This window comes from Typopeltis vanoorti, chromosome 13 (assembly GCF_054136105.1).
Source record: "Typopeltis vanoorti isolate ZY-2024b chromosome 13, IOZ_Tvanoo_1.0, whole genome shotgun sequence".
NCBI classification, from domain to species: domain Eukaryota; kingdom Metazoa; phylum Arthropoda; class Arachnida; order Uropygi; family Thelyphonidae; genus Typopeltis; species Typopeltis vanoorti.
Window position 1 is genome coordinate 40,353,405 of NC_143561.1, and position 21,000 is coordinate 40,374,404.

Consider the following 21,000-nt stretch of genomic DNA (forward strand, 5'->3'; position numbering starts at 1 on the left):
GCATTAAAGAAAAATAGAGATTTTCAATTTGTCCAACTGTGTCAGGCAGAGTGCAGACAAGACTACACAAAAGAACAACAGACGGATTATGTCTGTACACGAATGCTAGTATCAGAAAGGGATAGAGTTTGTTGTCTTAGTCAATATGTTGCAACCTCAGATTGCAGATATTAATGAGATATGGATATCAGAATCAGACCCACTAATTGGTATCGAGTGTCAAGGGTACAGTATTTTTTTAGGAAGGATAGAAGAGGAGAGGACGTGCTGCTAATTATATCGGATAACTTGATTCCAGTTAGAGTTGAGACCTATGATCGTAGAACTACTACTAACTATATTTCATGTGCCAGTGAGTTTGAAGCCATCTGGTGTGAGGTGGAATCTAACAAGTTCAATTAAATAGTGGGCTGTTGTTAGACCTGGTGGATCGATTGCTAGTGATTAAGAAATGCATCAACAAATAGAAAAGATGAGTGCAAAAAGAGTAATCATAATGAGAGACTTTAATTATCCAAATATTGATTTGGTAGCAGTAGAATCTCATGAGAAGAATGAAAATGCATTTACTGAGCTGTTGTGGGACAACTTCCTTAAGCAGCATGTAACAGAAGGAACACGAGAGCAAAGAGTGTTAGATTTGATTATAGTGTCAGAGGGCGTTTCAGTTAAAGACAACTATTCTGCCTCTGGGTTGGTACTCGCTTAGGAAGTGATCAAGTTTATAAATATTCCATTCAGAAAAGATTACATTAACTACAAAGCAGGAAATTGTGAAAACAAGAGAAGTATACTGAGTTCAATTGAATATGATCAGTTGCAAGATGGGAACAATATCGACAGTGCATGGGAAGCATTTCAACAATATTTAAATGATGCAATATCAGAATGTGTATCGAGTGTTCGAAAAATAAATAGGGTAGGAGTCAGATTGATATGAAATCTTATTAAGCAAGAAATTCGTAAGAAAAGGATGATGTGGAAGGAATACCATGTGCATAAGGATGACCGTTATAACAGTTGTGATGATAGAATCATCACAACTGTTGTATGGAAAGCAAAGTCTGAATATGAAATGAAACTGGCTCTGCGTGTAAAAGACAGTCCACAAGAAATCTATCGATATGCTGCAATTAGAAGAAAGAATAACTCTTCTAAATCCAGATGGCGTGCGGGTTACAGATGCAGGTGTTGTACAGTTAATGAGTACCCATTTTGTTAAAAGCTATCAATCTGGTGCATGCAACATTGAGCTCACTGCTAGCTCTTCACCAGATGAAGAAATGCAGGTGTATTAGGAAGAAGTATTGCAGCTGTTACAAAAATTGAATAAGAATTCAGCAATAGGGAATGATGGGATATCAGTACATGTCCTAAAAGTGTGTTCAGCTGAACTGGCCATTCCTTTGACCAGGCTGTTTAATATGAGTCTCAGAACATGGAAGATTCTGCAGGAATGTATGGTAATTCCATTGCACAAGGGTGGCACAGAGACAACGTATCCAACTATCAACTAATTAGTATCTCAGAAGTGGTGGTGAAGACTTTGGAAAAATTGTCAGGGCTCGCATTCAGAAATGGATTAACAGTGAATCTCTACTTTGCAATGAAGAACATGGGTTTACTAAGAGAAGGTCATGTTTTAGGAACTTGCTCACATTCTATAACAATGTTACCATTGAACTAGACAAGGGGAAAGGATACAGCATGGTAGACTGTTGCATAAATTGGAGAAAATTGGTTTGGGTTATAGAATATTAGCATGGATAAGAGGATGGTTGCCTGACAGATATCAAAAAGTGGTATGCGGAGGACGTGAGTGTGCAAGATTTAAGGTAACAAGTGGTGTACTACAAGGATCAGTGCTTGGTTCATTTTTATTCAATCTGCATTAATGATATTGGGAAAGATTTGACAAGCGATAGGTAGGGTAATAAGGAATGCTGCTGATATGCAGTACTTGTAGAATGATTTGAATAAGCTGGAATTGTGGGCATGGGAAAATGGGTGTCAGTTCAATGTCAGTAAATCTAAAGTAATTCACTTCGGAGTCATTAGATATCCAATGTCATATTATATAATATTCGTGGGATGGTGCTAGAAGAAACTGATGAGGCTAGGGGTTTTGGAGTGTTAGTAGATAGAAAGTTGAAGTTCAGGGGCCATGTTGCAAAGATTGCAAATACAACTGAAAAGATAATTGCAATGTTGAAACAAACGTTCACATGTAAACATAAGGATGTTATTTTGCCTCTTTACAAGGCCTTGATAAGACTATTGTGCACAGGTCTGGTCTCCTGGTTTCCGTTGCGATTCTGATATATTGGAGAGAGTACAGAGGAATATGTTAAAAATTATATCAGGATTGTGGAATACTGATTATGAAAACAGATTGAGAATTTGTAGCTGTAGACACTAGGAAACAGGAGAAAGCGGGGTGATATGATTGAAACTTACAAACTTCTGAGAGGGTCATACAGAATTTCAGTTGATGGAATTTTGGAATTTATGGAGGGTAGGGAAAGAACAAGAGGGCGTCCTTGGAAGCAGAGAATGAAGGCCGCTAAGAAGCAGGCATCCTTGGAAGCTGAGAATGTTTCCTGCTAAGAAGGGGGGGGGCCTAGTTGTTCTCTCAGAGGGAAGTGTATGAATGGAATGGATTGCCACTGGATGTTGTTAGTGCAAGCAGTGTGAATGAATTCAAGAATTATAGCTGGTGTGTGTGTATAATATGTGGCCTCCTTCGATGAGTCTGACTCTCTGGAGGTTCTCTCTCATCATCAACATCAAATTCCTGACATTTACATTCAAGGGGTGTACAGGATATGATAGTACTCGTGAAAAATTTACATCATTACTAATTCCTATCTACAATTTTCCTCCAAATCAATCTGTTACCTGTCAAGGTACCAACATTGTCAGATCTGATATATCTATCTTCTAAGGCACTTTTTACTGTATCAATACACCTATATCTTTGTCTTTCTCTGGGTCTTTTTCCTGCCAATCTGACATAGAACAATTGTTTTGCTAATCTTTCCTCTCCCATTCTGTTTAAGTTACGTTTCATATCTCACAGAAATAACGTGCTTATGAACACTAAAAATACACTGCTGTTTGGGCAGTGTCAAAATGACATGGCATGCAATGACAAGCGCCAACGAATATCGGCGTTAGATCGCAGTGTCGATCTGATACTTATCCAATTCCTCAGATAGCTCTATTTCTTTGCCATTCGGGCTTCTTATGTTAATAGTACCAATCTTCAAGTCCGGTGATATTGAGTTGGGACACGTTTTACGATTTGTTCCAGTAGCTGACTTTTCGTTATTTGCCTTAGTTCCGTGGTGAAAATAACGGGGACCTTGTTTAACTGGCAACGCCACAGTTGGCATGAACTCTCTCATGTTATACCATCATTTCATATTGCAGTTTAAGTCAATAAGAATACAATTTTACAATTTGGTCAGCTAAATTGTCAGAAATTATGGCTAGTTCTGATGTCATTTCCCTATTTATAAATGCCTACGGAAGAAGTAGTAGTCTAACTCGTTTGAAGGAAAAATGAAACCTAAGCACCGTTTCTTACAAATATCCTGGCAATACCATCCTGGCAATACCATGTTTGATGCAACTGCAACATGCCTTATTTTGGCCAGACTGAAAAATCCATCGAGTTACATCTAGAAGAACATAAGACATATGAACATATGGCAGAACTAGAGGCAGCGCTCTGTCTAATCACGCACTCAATTCTGCTGACAATAATGACAAAAATTCTTTCACTCACCCAGTCATATGGAACAAATCAGAAAACATCTTTCAATGCTACGATGAACTGGAAAGAAAAATTTTAGAATTTCAAGAAATCGCTTCTGCCTTTGGTATTCACGAGATCATGAATGCATGCATGCACCCAACAATGAAGTGATACATAGAACGCCTTCAAATGTAAATATATTGGCATTTTAATATTTAGATATCTCTTGCAATATTTGTTTGTATTTCTCTCATGTAATGCACTCGCTGAAGTCTTCTTAGAAGACCTCATCGAAAGACGAAACTAGTTGTGCAGTTTATTTTAAATAAAATATAGCGTTTCTATTTTTACCTCTTGGTTTATAGTCATTTAATACACACAGTATTAAAAAAAAAATTGTTTTCTTTAAATGTGATCTCTTACAGAACGCCTAGCAACATTATGTAGAAACCCAGTTGAGAAACTCTGATCTGGAGAATAATATTATGCTTATCATAACTTTTTTTAAGGAAATTACGATATTGACTAATTTATCAACTAAAATAAATTTAATCGGTACTTCCAATATTTTGCAAAGTCGATTTGCCATCATCAGGGAACAAAATATAAGATATGTACATGCAGTCACTACACTTAGTAAGGCTGAAGCATGTCAATTGAGAGTAAGCCTGAAGTCCAAAATAGCACCTTCTAATATGCTAAATTGAGTGTTCTTGGCTGTTGGACTGAATTATCGATGTCTTAAATACTGAACTTCAATTCTACCTAAACATAGTCTTGTCTCATTTTTCATAAGAAAGTACTCATTCTACTTCTCCTTACCCTTTGATAATATTCAGTTCTTCGGGCAGTATTTAAGTTTTGTTCTTGAGCTGACATACCTTCATCCTTCCTGTCGTGAACACATTACATTATTCATAGCATCTTTAAGAACCCCCTTCCCCATTTTTCCCCTACATCCTTTTGTTGATGACACTACTACTACTCCCTATTCTTGATTTCACCCAGATTTCTGGGTGAAATCAAGAACAGGAAAATTTAGTTAATAAATGATTCTCATGTACACTATCTAATCATCACTTACTCATAGACCCTCTGTATCTCAGTTGATATTGATATAATCCCTTTGTACACAAAGGTGACAAGCTTGGTTTCTTTCAGAAACTTGGTTTTTTCTTCCTGCAAAGAAGAAATCAGGTCAGAAGAAACATACAATTTACAGACACACTGTCATAGTCTTTTGTTGCTTTCACATAAATCCGAAACCTCCACTTATATGCATTTTGCTTATTTGCTGTTTTGGGCCTGTTTTTTTAATGAGCATTTTAATAGACACTATTTTAACAAACTGGCTATTGTCATGCCACCTTCCTCTAAGCCTGTTGAAAGCAGCTGTGAAAAGTATCCATATGACTTCACTTCAATTACCTTAGTATCCCATAATGTAGTGCACATACCTTTACGGACATGTATAATGCTGTGCATTATGGGAAGGGCCACTACCCAGACTGATTTGAACATTTATGAGGTCTCATCAGTGGGACTTCATGTGCAAACTGTTTTCTTACACTTGGATAAAGGATTAAATCAAGAATATAATTTCTTGGCATCTTTATGTATCCTTCATTGACCTTTATGAGGTCTTATCAGTGGGAATTCACATGCAAACTGTTTATTTACACTTGGATAAAGGATTAAATCAAGAATATAATTTTTTGGCATTTTTAATTTCTTGGCAAGTTTAATTTAATTTGAAAAACAAGTGAAACAACTATGAAACTTTGAAGATCTATCTCTGATCTAGAGTATTTCAATAATAAGGCAATGCACCTTTTTACTATTTGTATATGACGAATACATGATTTCTGCATTAATTCAACTTGGCATCTGATCTTTGATTTCATCTGAACTAAAATCTCATTGAGATCATGATTCATTGTATCTCAAGTGATTTTGGGGGGTTTGAGACAGGTAAGTACCTGTTAGTTATTAGATTTACTCTGTTTCTCCTTTCTTTTTTTTAATTTTTATTCTTAACTTAGAATTTACAATTTCTTTATGAACTTTAAATGTGTGATCTCCAATGGGAAAGCCTAGAGTAGGCATTTGCACTAGCTTGAGAGACCAACAACCACTCCAGTTGACAACAGACCAGAGTTCCAACTTTGCAATCACAAACTGCTAGATTTAACCAAGGAAACAGCTGAGCAGGAGGATGGATTCTGTGAAGTCAGCAGGAAAAAATGACATTAGGAACCAACATCAAACAAAACTGCAACTGCATGGAAGCAGAAATGAAACAACATAAGGAATGGATTTCTCCAGTTATCCCGTGAGCCAAAGGACAATGGACAGCAGTGGCCACAGCACTTGAAAACTGTAACATAAATTTTACAAAAGCCCGGAACATGGATAAGGAAGTCCCAATACAGCCAGAGACAGTAGCTGACTACCATACATTTACTAAGCTTTTAGATTATAAAAATGTCCAGTAGTATATGTTCACTTTAAAAAGTAAGAAAAACTTTAAGATGTTACTGTGCGGTGTAGCAGAATCCATAACCACCAAGAAAGGATGTCAGAGGAGACCATCCAAACTGCAGACTAAACCCTGTTAAAGTTAGCCATATATGCCAAGCAGATAAAGGATCACCTCTAGTCCTAGTGGAAATCAGTAAACAATACTGAGAAATATGTGGCCTGGCTATAAAACCAGAACCATTACAATGGAAGGCATCAACTAGACAATGCCACTGTTATCAAAAAATTTGGTTACTCACAATGCTGCTACAAGGCTGATTTCCACAGCATTAAATGCGAAGCAAACCGAGAATATTATTTCTTGGCATCTTTGATTTATAGTATAATATAACCAAGTGAAAAAAGTTCAACATTTTGTGTAAATACTCCACAAATGGATGCAGTGTGGTTTGTGCATTTACACAGTGAAATGACTGCCTTTTATCTTATATCACAAAAAAAAAAAAAGTCTGGTTTCTCAAAAATCCCCTAAAACTATGCACTCAGAAGTAGTGAAGTGATATCGTTTTTTTTTTTAATTTTTAAAAACTCAAATAGGAAAATGAAATGAAGTGAATTGTTAAAAAAAAGTGGTATGCCATGTAACAATTGCTATTGTCACATGGTAGCACGCTACTCATGATGCTAAAAATTGTCGATGTACTAAATACACTGAAAAATGCAACAGAAAAATTGTGGCTTTCTAGTTTTTTTTTTTTTTTTTTTTTTTTTTGCTTAGCGAGTAGTGAATGAGCAGAATGGATTGCCAGAATCTGGTAATTTGTCAGTGAATAAGCTTAAAGCAAACACAACGGATATTATGTGACTCATGATTAGTGCTTGGTGAAATGTTAGTAGACCTTCCTGCGATGAACATGTATCCATGGAGATGTCCATTATTATTACGCAACACCTTCAAGGAGTCCAAGGGCTTATCATAGGAGTACACACTACTCCACTGCAACTCACTGTCTTCCTTACTTAATCCTTCAACTACATAACATGCCCATATAATAATAATAGTACTCATTATGGAATTTAATGGAATAAATACAGCACATATAAATAATTAAACAGCATGTTTAATCAATCACTCCTATATTTCATCTTAGTCACTGATATATCATCAGGGAAACACTATTAAAATTGCAAAAACACTCACAAATTTGCACAAACACTAAGTGGAAAAGATTACAATGAAAATACTTAGTGACTGAGATGAAATACAGGAGTGATTAAACGTATTGTTTAATTATTTATATGTGCTGTATTTATTCCATTTAAGTCCATAATGAGTTCAAACCAGCACCTAAAAAATAATCAATAGTAGTACTTAATTTTCCCTCTAAGCTGTGCACGTGCCTGGCTATATAGTGGTCATTGCACACAAGACTCAGTGTTCTACTCACTGTTAAAGACAACCCACTAATGATGTATGTCTTTGTTATCACTGTATCAGTGTCACAGTAGATCAGAATGTGTGATTCTTAAAATTTTTAAGTTTGTCCCAACTTAAAGGTGCATAGAATATTCAATGCATTATAGCATTTGTCTTTTAACTGACATGTGTGAGAGAGGAAACTGAGTTTGCTGTCAAATACGAGTCTCAAATACTTAGTTTCTGGTGAAATGGAATTAATGTTTGTCCTAGTCAGAATTCTGGGTCAGGATGAAGACCACATCTGCATAAAAAGTGTCTATTTTGAGAGTGGTCAATGGCTTGCTGCAGCTGTCTTTCTGTGATCCTCATATTACATGAATGACAGAAGATGAAGTCATCCACACAGAGGACATTACTTACTGTTAGATGAAGTTGTTCTGTTATAGAGTTAACTTTTTGCAATCATTGCAAAAAGTATGACACTTAAAAACTGAGACTTGTGGTATTCCCTCCTCTTGGTTATACAGTCAGGAGAGAGCACTTCCTACTCAGACTTGGAAGATTTTGTTAGGTGAGTTCTTGATAAAAAGAGGGATATTCCCCCTCTAAGACCAAAATTGTGTAGGTTGTTTAGTATTCCAAATATCTAATCAGTGTCGCATGCTTTTTCCATATCAAAGAATTCTTCATCAATCAGACAGCAGCTTACAAGTTTCAGTTTTTCAGAATAAGACTCACTTATGTTCTTCAAACTTTTACAAAAAGAATTACAACACAACATATTAAATCTAACTTCTTATCAAATAGTTTTAATGATTTATTCATAAAAAAAGCATTTAATAGTTTTAGAGTCTCTGCCTCCTCTACTGCAGAAGAAATAACTTGCATTACTATTTCCTGTGTGCAAGGCATTTCCAAAAGCATAGAGAAAATTTTGAAAGCACTAAACATTTTTGTTTACTTTCACCCTGTCAGAAAAATTCTCCACTTTTCTTATCCCACCTAAGGATAAGCTTCTACTTTTTAGTTTTCCAGATTCTTTGCTCTTATTTTGGAAGTTCTGCTTTTATTTGTCATGAAGAACATAAGTCATATATTAAATATCATGAGCTTTGAACAGTCTTTACTTGCTAAGCATGTTATCTCCACTAAACATAGATCTGATGGTCTATATCTATCATCTTAGTGCAAGTTTTTTTTTTCCAGTTAGGATATTGACAGTTTTAGTTGTTTGTATACTGAAGATGCTTATGAAATTTAGGCAAAAATTCTCCAAACATATTAGTTTTACTGTGAGGTTTCGTCTGTTTTATAGTTCATTGTTATTATTAAAGAGGAGACATGATTGACATAAGTTGCTAAAGAGTTTTTATGATTGATACATAAGAAAGACTTCAGTTTATAACAAGCAGATAAGGGGGGGGGGTGTCATCCTCATGAAAGTTGTGTAAGAGTGCAGTTAGCAAGGGCATGTGGACTAGGTTTTTTGCTTGGAGAGTGGTGAATTATGGAAATATATTTCCAGTGGTAGTTGAGAGTGTCCTAATAGTGAATGAGTTTAAGAGATATGATAGGTATTGTGTAAATAACAGAGTAGGCTCTCCCACAACGAGCCCTTTGACTCCATGGAGATGTTTACATAATAATAATGAAAACTGAGTGTAGCCAAAAAAATTTGGTTTCAGATTTCTGGATGGGATGAAAGAGTTATATTTCAATTTTTTAATTATGACTTTCCACATTTGTGAAACAGACACAGGGTCATTTTTATTTAAATTTGGCTGGGAAAATTATAATTCACAGGTTTCATTCAGCATTGCTCTCTCACCTCAGTGGGAAATATTGCATCAAAAAGCTTTTGATTATACCCAATATTTTTTTCCAGTTACATTTTTTTAAATTATCAAGTCATTGCATAGTTATGAATATGAAATGCCAAAATTTAATAACTTCCATTTAGTCCAGAATGCCTTACTTCTAAGTAATTAATAGGTTCAGTTTAACCTTTGATTTTAGTTTTCAACATTTTTAAGAAAAGATATTTTGCAATTTTTTGTTGGATCCTCTTCAGTTTCTGTCTTTCCATTTTAAACTATACTTTATCCTTAACTTTAAAGCAATATGATATACCAGTAAAGAGAATTTTTAAAACATCACTAATGATATGGTATATTTGCAACAAAAATCCATTAACTCATGAGAGTGTCCTAATAGTGAATTGGGCTGTGCTTTAATTCATAATAGTCTGATTTTGTGATTTATAAAGTACAGCAGGAGACCACCTTTAATTTATTAACGTACATGGTAGCCTAGTATTTTTTTTTTTAATTATCATTTTCATTTATACAAAGAACTAAGATGAAGTGATTTCAGATATAACTATATAAAGGAGCATAGAAAGCTCAGTTTCTGAAATAACATTACATATATATCCAAACCTTCAATATAGCCTATACATGTTCAAAATTATATAAATATCCCAAAATCTTAGAACCAGAAAGAATAAAGCCACAAGTCTTCTCTCTCTTCTTTTACTTGCTCACAAATTAGTTTTTCAACTAACCTAGCTGTGAATCTTAAATAATGACCCTGAGAGATATTCCTTGGGAATATCTTTATATTGCAAATGAAAAAAAAAAAATGCATTAAAAAATTCAGCTTATCATAGTATCTTAATACTATGAAAATTTATACATCACAGTTGTACCAATCATTCATATCTGTTTTGGTAATGGCTGGCAGCCCCCCGCTTTTTTTTTATGGGCAAAAGTCAAAATAATCAATCACAGGCTCCTGCTTTTCAACAGACACTGGCAATTTCCCCTTTGTTTCCTTTTGATGAGTAAAGAGAACTGGTACAGGTCCTTTACGGTGACCGAGATCTCTCTGTACAACAGACATAATGCTCACAGATGGAATATAGCTCTTTTCCCTAGAAAAAACAAAGTTAAATAGTTAACAATAGAGTAAATGCAGGCAAGTGCTCGCTATCTCTCTCTCACACACAAGATGAATCTATATTTTTAGAATAATTGCCTTTACGATAAGCTGATTTTGCACATATTTCACCATTGTTTCACTTGGTAGCTAATACAAACTTATGACTTCACATTTTTATATCTGTCAAGCACAGAATTACATTTCTTTCCTACAAATAACAGTACTGTTTAAACTAAGCATGAATTCTACATATACACAGTTTGCATCACAGATTTTTATATATACAGGGTGTTCGGGATAAATTTGACATATTTATAATTAATTATATTTTTCCGTAAGTTACATGTATTAACACACACTTCTCTTCATTTAAAAGGTTGGACCCTTCTTCATTCATATACAAGATGTCAGAAAGGATGGATAGCTGGAACCCACCTGAATCATGGAAGAGAATAACTTGTATCATGATGATTCGTGCCGGCCATCAAAATAAGGATATTTCGACTGCTGCCCAATGCTCCCTGAATACAGTAAAAACAATCAGGCATGAACTAGAGACTTGCAATGGTGACTACGAGGATGTAGCAAGAAGAAAGATCCCTAGCAGACGATCTGATTGCGTTCGTACAGCAGAATTCCTCGCAAATCTGCAGGAACAGGTGTTGAAGATCCCTGGCATTGGAATTCGGGCTTTGTCACGTGAAATGAATGTTGCAGCCTCTACTATGAAGCTTGCACTCAATGAAGACCTCCGCTACTACTCATACAAGCGCCGCAAAGGTCAGCTGCTTACAGAAAAGGCCCGTGAAAAACGTTTGATAAACGCGAAGAAACTTCTAAGCAAAGTGAAACATCCTGCGGAACCACAAACAATCTGGTTCTTTTCCGATGAGAAAAACTTTTGCCAGGATCAAAAACACAACACGCAGAATAACAGATGGCTTGCATACAGTACAAAGGACATTCCTCGTGTAATGCAGACTAAATTTCCCCAAACTGTGATGGTTTTCGGATGTGTATCCTCTGAAGGCAATGTGATGCCTCCGCATTTTTTCCAAGAGGGCCTCAGATTGACTTCAGATGGCTACGTGGAGTTGCTAAACACTGTAGTCAAGCCCTGGATAACAAGGGTAGCCAATGGTAGGCCGTATGTATGGCAGCAGGATTCGGCCCCTTGCCACACCTCTGGGAAAAGTCAAAAATGGTTGTCTGAAAATTTCTACGACTTCACCAGTCCAAATGTTTGGCCTCCAAACTCCCCAGACCTTAACCCCATGGATTATTTTGTATGGGGCGCAGTTGAAAAAGACACCAATCGCACTTCCAGTAATACAAAAGCCCAGTTAATGGATAAAATTAAAACAGTTTTTGCGGCCCTTCCCAGGGAGACTGTAGCATCAGCTTGTTCGAGGTTCCGAAGCAGGATTGAAGCTGTGATCGATGCTAATGGTGGTTATTTTGAGTAAATCTTGTTGATAGTATTGTAATTAACTCTGCCTGTAATGTTTTTTGTCAATTCATTAAATTTAATAGATACAAAGAAGATTTTCGTTTTCCTTACGAAACTGTCAAATTTATCCCGAACACCCTGTATATATATATATATTGTAAAAAGATGCATGATAAAAAAATATTTTTATATATTTTTCTATACCTATAAAAAATTTGGTTAGGTTCATGCCATTATTTGGTTTCTTTCCAACATATTTATTTACTTTAAAAGAATACTAGTTTCTCCAAATTTTAAAATAAATCTCATAATGTATCTTAGTCTTATAAATAAGACAAGAATTGTTATACAAATATTTTATTATTATTATATGGGCAAGTTCATGGAGTTCATAGACTCATCGTAGGAGATCAATCTATCATACCTCTACTTGAACCAATTAACAGACAAAGCACTCCCAACTGACTCTGGTCTCCTGAAATCTTTTAAAAATGTTTCTACCATATCCCCACTTTTTTCTCCTATCAACCAACTTCTGCAATTCACACCCTCTAATCTATCCTCATAGAGAACATTTCACAGTCTGCTCACCATCTTAGTCACTTGCCGCTGAATTCTCTTCACCACTTCCTCATCCCCAAGAAACCAAAGAGGCCAGACTTGAGCACAGTAATCCAGATGTAGACATATCAAGGCCTTATAAAGAGGAATAACAACTTCTTTATCTCTGTTAATGTGTTCTTCAATAGCCAAGAAATCTTATGGGCTACCTTAGCAATATGTTCTCTAAACTTTAACACTCTTTCTACCACCACCTCTAAATCTCTAGCTTTACCTATTTCCTGGAGTACAGTGCAATCAATGTGATATACGGCTTGTAATCTATTTATCCCAAAATACATAACTTTACATTTCTTCACATTAACTGAAACTCATGATCTTTTGTCCATATTGACAGCCTATTTAATCCATCCTTTTTTTTTATAAAGAATATTTCCTTTCAGTTATATCCTATATCATTTATGTACAAATTAAATAGAACTGAACCTTGTGGCACACCACTAGTCACCTGTTTTCAATTCGATTCTGCCCCTCCATATACCACTTTTTGATATGTTCAGCAGCCACCTGCTTATCCACTGAACCAGTGTCATATCCATCCCTGTTTGTTCTAATTTGCATAATAGAGTTCCATGTGGTATTATTATTATTATCTGAGACCTCCAGGGAGTCAAGGACTCATCGAGGGATGCTGTAAATTATCCAACCCAGCTATCATACCTACTCTTGAACTCATTCACACCAGATGTACTCATTACCCATAAGGGAAAATTATTCTCTTAACCCTTTCTTGACTGCAAATAAATTTAACTTCCATGGATGCCCCCCCGTGTTCTCTCCCCACCTTCCATATAACGAAAAATTTCATCAGTTGAAATGTTATAAGAACCATTCAAAAGTTTATAGACCTCTATCATATCACTGCTCTTTCTCCTGTTAACCAGAGTCTGCAATCCACATACTTGCAATCTGTCCTCATAATGTAAATCCCATAATCCGGATATAATCTTTGTAACTCTTCTTTGCACCCTTTCCACAGCTTCTTTATCCCCTTGGAACCTGGGAGACCAAATCTGCACACAGTAATCCAAGTGTGGTCTTATCAAAGCCAAATAAAGAGACAAAATTACTTCCTTATCCTTACATGTCAAGGTTCGCTTCAACATAGCAATTATCCTCGGAGTTGTATTTGCAACTTTTACTATGTGATCTCCTTTGAACTTTAAATTTTTATTCACAATACACCAAGATCCCTTGCCTCTCCAGTTTCTTGTAGCATAATCTCGCTAATATAATATGCCGCTGGAACTCTAATCACGCCAAAGTGCATAACTTTACACAGCCATTTTCGTTTGCCCAGATTTCCAGTCTATTCAAATCATTTTGTAATTGCTGAATATCAGTAGCATCCCTGATTGCCCTGCCTATAATTTTGTTATAATTAATATAATTTTGACTTACCTTGTTTGATCGGTCTTTATTAATCCTTCGGATCACCTGCTTCTTTCTCTTTTCAGCCTTTTAATCTCTTGCTACTTCTGCAATTTTTTACCAGGTGTTGGCTTACGCTTGGACTCGCTGAACTTTATATAGTTTCTATATTCAGCATGACACTCTTAGATTAGATTTCTATCTTTGAGTTTCTTATTCGGCTTTGAAAAAATGTGGGATTTAATATCCCCTTAATTTAAATAATTTTTATGTTGCCGAATTGAAGCCTCTTGGCTCTTTATTTTAAATAATTTATTGGTACACCTTCTTGGAAATTCGTACAGCAGAGTATATGTAAGTTCTGTTCACTACCATCTTAGTATTATTCAGGTCTACCTACTCACTGATGAGACATCAAAAAAAGGTCGAAACTGGTCTGGGTAGTGACCTTCATAATGTAGAACAGTAATACATCTCATAGGAGCTGTTTTTTACATTATGGGTAAATACTAAGAACAGTGATTGGAGCTTGATCCACCATTGCAATGAGTTGCCCTGGCATTGCACTATCAGGTGTTGGCTTACGCTTGAACTCGCCCAACTTTATATATTTCTATATTCAGCATGAAACTCTTAGATTAGATTTCTATCTTTGAGTTTCTTATTCGGCTTTGAAATAATGTGGGATTTAATATCCCCTTAATTTAAATAATTTTTCAATTTCGTGCTATGTCTAATGAAGGATAACATTTAAACACACTATTTCTTTATTAATGTCCATTTCTTTCTCCTCTATTTCCATGGCTGCACATTCAATATAAATAACATCATTTTCCATCTTACTGTTGGTATGTAACATAATGACTTACATAGAATTTGTTTAAAAAATATTTGATGAGAGACAATTTCTCTCTCACAAAAATTTAATTTCAGGGGAAAATACTAACAACAAAACAACCTTCTTTGCAATTTTCTAGGATTAACAACTTTGGTTTTGTAATACATTGTGTTTCATCAGTTTCAAAGTAAGTCATCTCACTCTGATTAAAGCTAACATTAATTTTTTAAAAATTTATCTTTCCTTAAACTAAAAGAAATATTAATTTAATGATTAATTAATTTATTTATAATATAACAAAGTGAAAAACCTTTCAACATCTATCTCCAATTCAGATTATTTTAGTAATAAGCTGCGACACCTTTTGCCTGCTTGCATGTTGGAAATATAGGACTTCTGCATTACTTCAACTTTGGTATCTTTTCTGGGTCCGACTCCCACTGATGAGACTTCAATAAAGGTTGAAACCAGTCTGGGGTTTCAACCATTGATGCATAGTATTATACATATCCATAAGGATATGTGCCTTGCATTATGGGATAATAAGGCAATTTATGTGAAGCCATTAGCTCCTTTATGCAAGTAACCCAGTCATGAGGATACTTCACACAGAAACCGTGTATGAAGGATATAGGATGAAACCAAGAATATAATTTCTTGGCATCTTTAATTTCAGTAAATTTCAGTGTAAACACTTTTTCAGATTGCAAATGTGGAGAAAACTTAGAAGAAGCTGTTGTCTTTACAGCACTAAATAATCCTTTCATTAATAATGATAACAGGTCTCTGTCTGAATAGTTTCCTTCTAGTTTACAGTATGAGAGGGAAACACCACTTTCTGTCTCGAAGCAAATAAAATATTCTCCCCAATTTTTTTCTCTGTTGACTGAAACAAATGCAAAAGATAACAAAAAATGGCCCAAACTACTATAGGCATTTACTCTTTATGTTTCTTTATTCTGTTTATTCACATTTCGTTTTATTCTTTAAAATATATATATTAGAGGCCTTCTAGATTTTTATCTTCTGATGATCGTTCACCATCTGAAAGAAAACACTTCCAGATAAATCTATAGGTCTCCAAATCTGTTCTTTTAAGTTTTTTTTTTTTTTTTTTTTTTTTTTTTTTTTTTTTTTTTTTTTTTAACTCTCTTCTCTCTAAAGACAAACCTATATTCTCATTTCATTCTCTGCAACAATGAAACTAAAACAACCAAATATCTGTACTACTTCCTGAATGTCTGTGTCATGCTAACTTCAAATTGTCGGTTAATGCAACAGCACCTGCTTCTTGCATGGTAGGAGACAAAACAACATGTAAAATAAACTTTCATGTACGAAAGACAGATTTATTATACATTTTCAGTCTATGAAAATAAAATAATGATAATTTCTTGATATTTGTCAGCTAAAATTACATCATGAATTTCCTGCTGTGTACACAAAGAGGTGTTCGAGGCCAGCATGACAGTTTACATAATTATTAATCTCCTATCAACGATTTTCATTCAAAACATTCTCTTACTTGTCATCACTCTGATATTGTTGTATCTAACATTTCGTTCTTCTGTCTGAATCAATCCACCTAGACCTTGGTCTTCCTCTGGGTCTTTTTTGCCTGCCATTTTGGCATCGAAGTTGATGTTTCTTGTCCCATTCCATTTACGTGGTCACACTACCTTACTGTATGGAATATAGCCTAACTATACAACTTGAACATCATCTTGCTCACACAATATCAAGTTCCTTCCTAATTTCTTCATTTTTAATATGATTCTACTAGATTCCATCTGTTCACGGCCCCTAATTTTTGATCAAGTGCCTTATTTCTAATCCAACTCTGAGATAAATAACTTAAAATTGGTTGGAATACTTTCTTGTATACTGCTAGTTTGGTGGTTTAGCTCTCTCTTATTCCATATAAATTTATTCAACTCTCCACTACTATACTTACTACAGTAGGGGTAACACTTTACTGTTTAGTATATACTGAAATAAGTTTTACTATAGTGATCATCATCATCATCGATTTCCTGATATATATATATATATATATATACCCCCAAAGGGTGTTCAGGGTTATTACTATGACAGCACTATATTTATGTTTATGATTAAGTTTACATTATTATTAATCTCCTATTCACACTTTTTCCTCCAAATTAGTCTGTTACTTGTAAGCACTCTGATATTAAAGTAAAATATTGATAATTATTTTACTTTAATATTAGATTTAGAATAATAATCGAACAGTTGGGTGAATTTAATTCTCCTTTATATTTGCTGTTTGTGGATTATGAAAAAGCCTCCGATTCTATTGCCAGATATTGTTTTGAAGTGCATTCCACACACAAAGGAATGCTCCAATGCCAGGTGTAGCATGATGGATATCTGCTATCTCCCTTATTATTTATATTGGTGCTTGATCAAGTTTTAGAACAGACAGCAATGAAACATGCCAAAGGAATATCATGGAAAATAAATAAAACTTTGGATGATCTTGACTATGCAGATGATATATGTCTAATTGCTCGGATACATGCAGATATCCAAAACAAACTAACCACATTACAAGAAGAATCACTGAAAGTCGGTTTGAAAATAAATACAAAAGAAATGAGAATCAATGTGAACAACAAGGCACCAAGTACAATTGAAAATGGAAAAATTGAAACTGTTTCACATTTTTCATATCTCAGCAGTATTTCATCTGCAGATGGAGGAGCAACTAGAGATGTTGACATAAGGATTCAAAAGGCAAGAAGTGCATATGCTAAACTTATAGACTATGGAAAATGAAAAATATTTACACAGATACAAAATTTTAAATATTTAATGCATGTATTAAATCAGTCTTTTATATGGATGTGAAACGTGGGTGGTTTCAAAGGAAATACAAAGAAAACTACAAACATTCATAAACTGATGTCTGCGGAGCATACTTTGAATTTGGCGGCCATAAATTATTACTAATAAAGATCTCTGGAAAAGAACAAATCAGCAAAAAGCCAAACCTTGAAATCAGAAAATGAAAATTTAGATGGATTGAATATACACTTAGGAAAGACCATGAAGAAATCTGTCACGCAGCCCTGGAATGGAATCCACAAGGAAAGAGAAAGCGTGGCAGTCCAAAAAAATACATGGAGGAGATCGACTTTAATAGAATGTGAGAAGAGTTTGCTGAACTAAGACCAATAGCAAGGATAAGGAACCGATGGAAAGCATTTACAGACTCCCGATGTTCCTGATGGAATCTGGGAAAGAAGAAGAATATTGGATTTAATAAGATTCAGCTGACTGAATCTCTTTTCTGCCATCTTGTCATCAAACACCTGTTTTGCAAACCTTTCCTTATCCATTCTATTTAAGTGGCAATACCACCTTAGATTAGCTCTGCTGAAAGATTCTTGAATGCTAATAACATCAAGTTCCTTTCTAATATCATGATTCTGCCATTGATGCCATCGGTTCACTCCCCTAATTTTTCTCAGATCCCTCACATCTGTGATCTCTAGCCTTTGATCAAGTGCTTTATTTCTAATCCAACTCTCAAATCCATAACTTAAAACTGGTATGAACACTGTCATCTATATTGCTAGTTTGGCATTTTGGCTAATTTCACTCTTATTCCATATAAATTTATTCGCTACCCACCATACCAGCTTTGCTTACTCTGTTGTCTATTTCCAGATTTAACCTGAAATCTTCACTAAAAACAGTGCTTAAATAGTTGAAGTATTTTACTCGTTCTATAGGACCTCCATTCAGAATGCAGCTGAAGTTTTCCATGTTCCTGCCTATTTTCATAGCTTCAGTCTTTCTATTGATTTTCATGCCAAATTTGTTACAGCTGTTATTCAATTTTGTTAGAGAATCCTGTTGACTTGCACTAGATGTGTTTAGGAGTACATCATCTGCATAAACCAAAGAGCTAAGTTTGACATCTCTAACTCTAATATCAGGGTTAATGCCACTTTCTTTCATAATGTGATCCATATAGATTATGAATAAGAGTTGAGATAATGTGCATCCTTGTCTTGCCCCTGATTATTACATCAAACCATCTTCCCGTATTTCCCTCAATTCTGACTGTTGACTAACAACTTAAATACAGACTATGGGATTACTCTGTATAATGTTCCATTCACCCCATATAATTGTAGTGTTTTGAAAAGCTTTTCTCTGGGCACTTGTCATGTGCCTTTTCCAGATCTACAAAAATTAAGTACAGATACTTGTCATATTCCCAAGATTTCTCAACTATTTGTCTTAAATGAAAGGATTTTGACACCCTCTACTTGGCCTGAACCCTGCATGTTCTTCTCCTAGTTTCTCTTACAAAATCTTTCTCAACCTCTTTTCAAGTATGCTTGCATAAATCTTACCTGGAACACTCAGTAGAGAAATTCCTCTGTAATTCTCACATTCAGCTTTATTCCCCCCCCCCCCTTTTTTTTTTTTTTATAAATGGGTACTATGACGGCTCTACTCTAATCATAGAGAATTTGACCTTTTGTCCAGGCCCTCTGAATTATGAAGTGTAGCCACTGCAAAACTTTTATACCTGCATATCTAAGCATTTCTGGTCAAATATCATCTACTCTTGCTGCCTTTCTACATTTCAAATTTTTGACAGCTTTTTCTACCTCAAGTATTGATATTATTATTATTATTGTTCCGGGAAACTCCAAGGAGTCGACAGATTCATCGAGGGAGGCCCTAACATCATGTCAAGAACAACTATTCAACATTCACACAGTATCTATCATACCTTGCCTTGAACTCATTCACGGTTGTAGCACCCACAACAGACTCTGGAAGCTTATTCCACTCATTCACCACTCTCTAAGTAAAAAACCCAGCACTAACACCTTGTCAACCACGCTCTTGCCCAGCTTCCATGCACGGCCCCTAGTCCTCTCACCACCAGTCATATTTTCAAAAATATCTTCTGGATCAATCTTATAAAAACCCTTCAGTAATTTGAATGTCTCAATCATATCACCCCTCCTTCACTTATCATCCAATTTCTGCAACCCACAAATCTTCAACCTATTCTCATAAGGTTCATTCCACAGACCTGCTATCATCTTGGTCACTCGTCTCTGGACCCTCTCCACTTCCTCCCCATCACGAAGAAACCCTGGTGCCCATAACTGGGCACAGAAGTCCAGATGGGGTCTTATCAAGGCTCGATACAGAGGAACAACAACTTGTTTGTCTCTGCATGTTAAAGTATTTTTCAGAAGCCAAGTGATTTGGTGAGCTGTTTTAGTCACTTTTGCAATGTGCCCCCTAAACCTCAACTCCCTATCCACCAACACTCCCAAATCCCTGGCCTCATCAATCTCCTGGAGTACGGTTCCACCAATGCGATATACTGCTGCTATTCTTTTCACCCCAAAGTGCATAATTTTGCACTTTGCCACATTAAATTGACATCCATTTTTCCTAGCCCAGTCCTCCAAACTATCCAAATCATCCTGTAAAATTTTGACATCCTGTGCACTCACAATTGCTCTACCCAACTTTGCATCATCAGCAAACAAGTGAACACTTCCTCTCAAATCCTTTCCAATATCATTGATGAACAAATTGAAAAGCAGTGGTCCAAGAACAGAGCCCTGCGGCACTCCACTAGTCACAAGACGTCTTTTTGATTCCACTCCTGAATAAACCACTCTCTGGTATCTCTCCTTCAACCACCCTCCTATCCATCTCACCAACCCTATATCTATCCCCATCTGCTCCAGTTTACTGATTAGGGTTCCATGTGGTATCCTATCAAAGGCCTTGGCAAGGTCCAGTAGTTTCACTGTAAACCCATTACCCCTATCCAGTTCAGCCGTCACTGTGTTATAAAACGTGAGCAAGTTACTGAGGCATGATCTACCATTCACAAAACCATGTTGTCCCCCATACACTATCCCATTTTCATCTATCCAATCCTGTATTCTTTTCTTGACTAATTTCTCTAAGACCTTGACAATGATTCCTGATATGCTAATCGGTCAGTAATTTACAACAGCAGTCTTGGAACCACCTTTATGCAGTGGAACTATTTTCCCCTCTTTCCACCTGCTCGGGACTAACCCAGACCCGAGACTCAAATTAAA

General features: G+C 35.6%; 1 protein-coding gene across 3 annotated transcripts in view; it reads right to left on the minus strand.

Annotated features, from left to right (window-relative positions):
• Positions 1-9,481: 9,481 nt before the first annotated feature.
• Positions 9,482-21,000, minus strand: part of LOC150100074 (transcriptional repressor NF-X1-like) — a 222,136-nt gene continuing 210,617 nt past the window's right edge. For all 3 annotated transcript variants that reach the window (XM_090403287.1, XM_090403285.1, XM_090403286.1), the window contains exon 13: positions 9,482-10,593. In XM_090403287.1, coding sequence (XP_090259413.1) covers positions 10,419-10,593 — 175 coding nt within the window. In that variant the 3' untranslated portion in view covers positions 9,482-10,418. The remainder of the gene's footprint in view (positions 10,594-21,000) is intronic.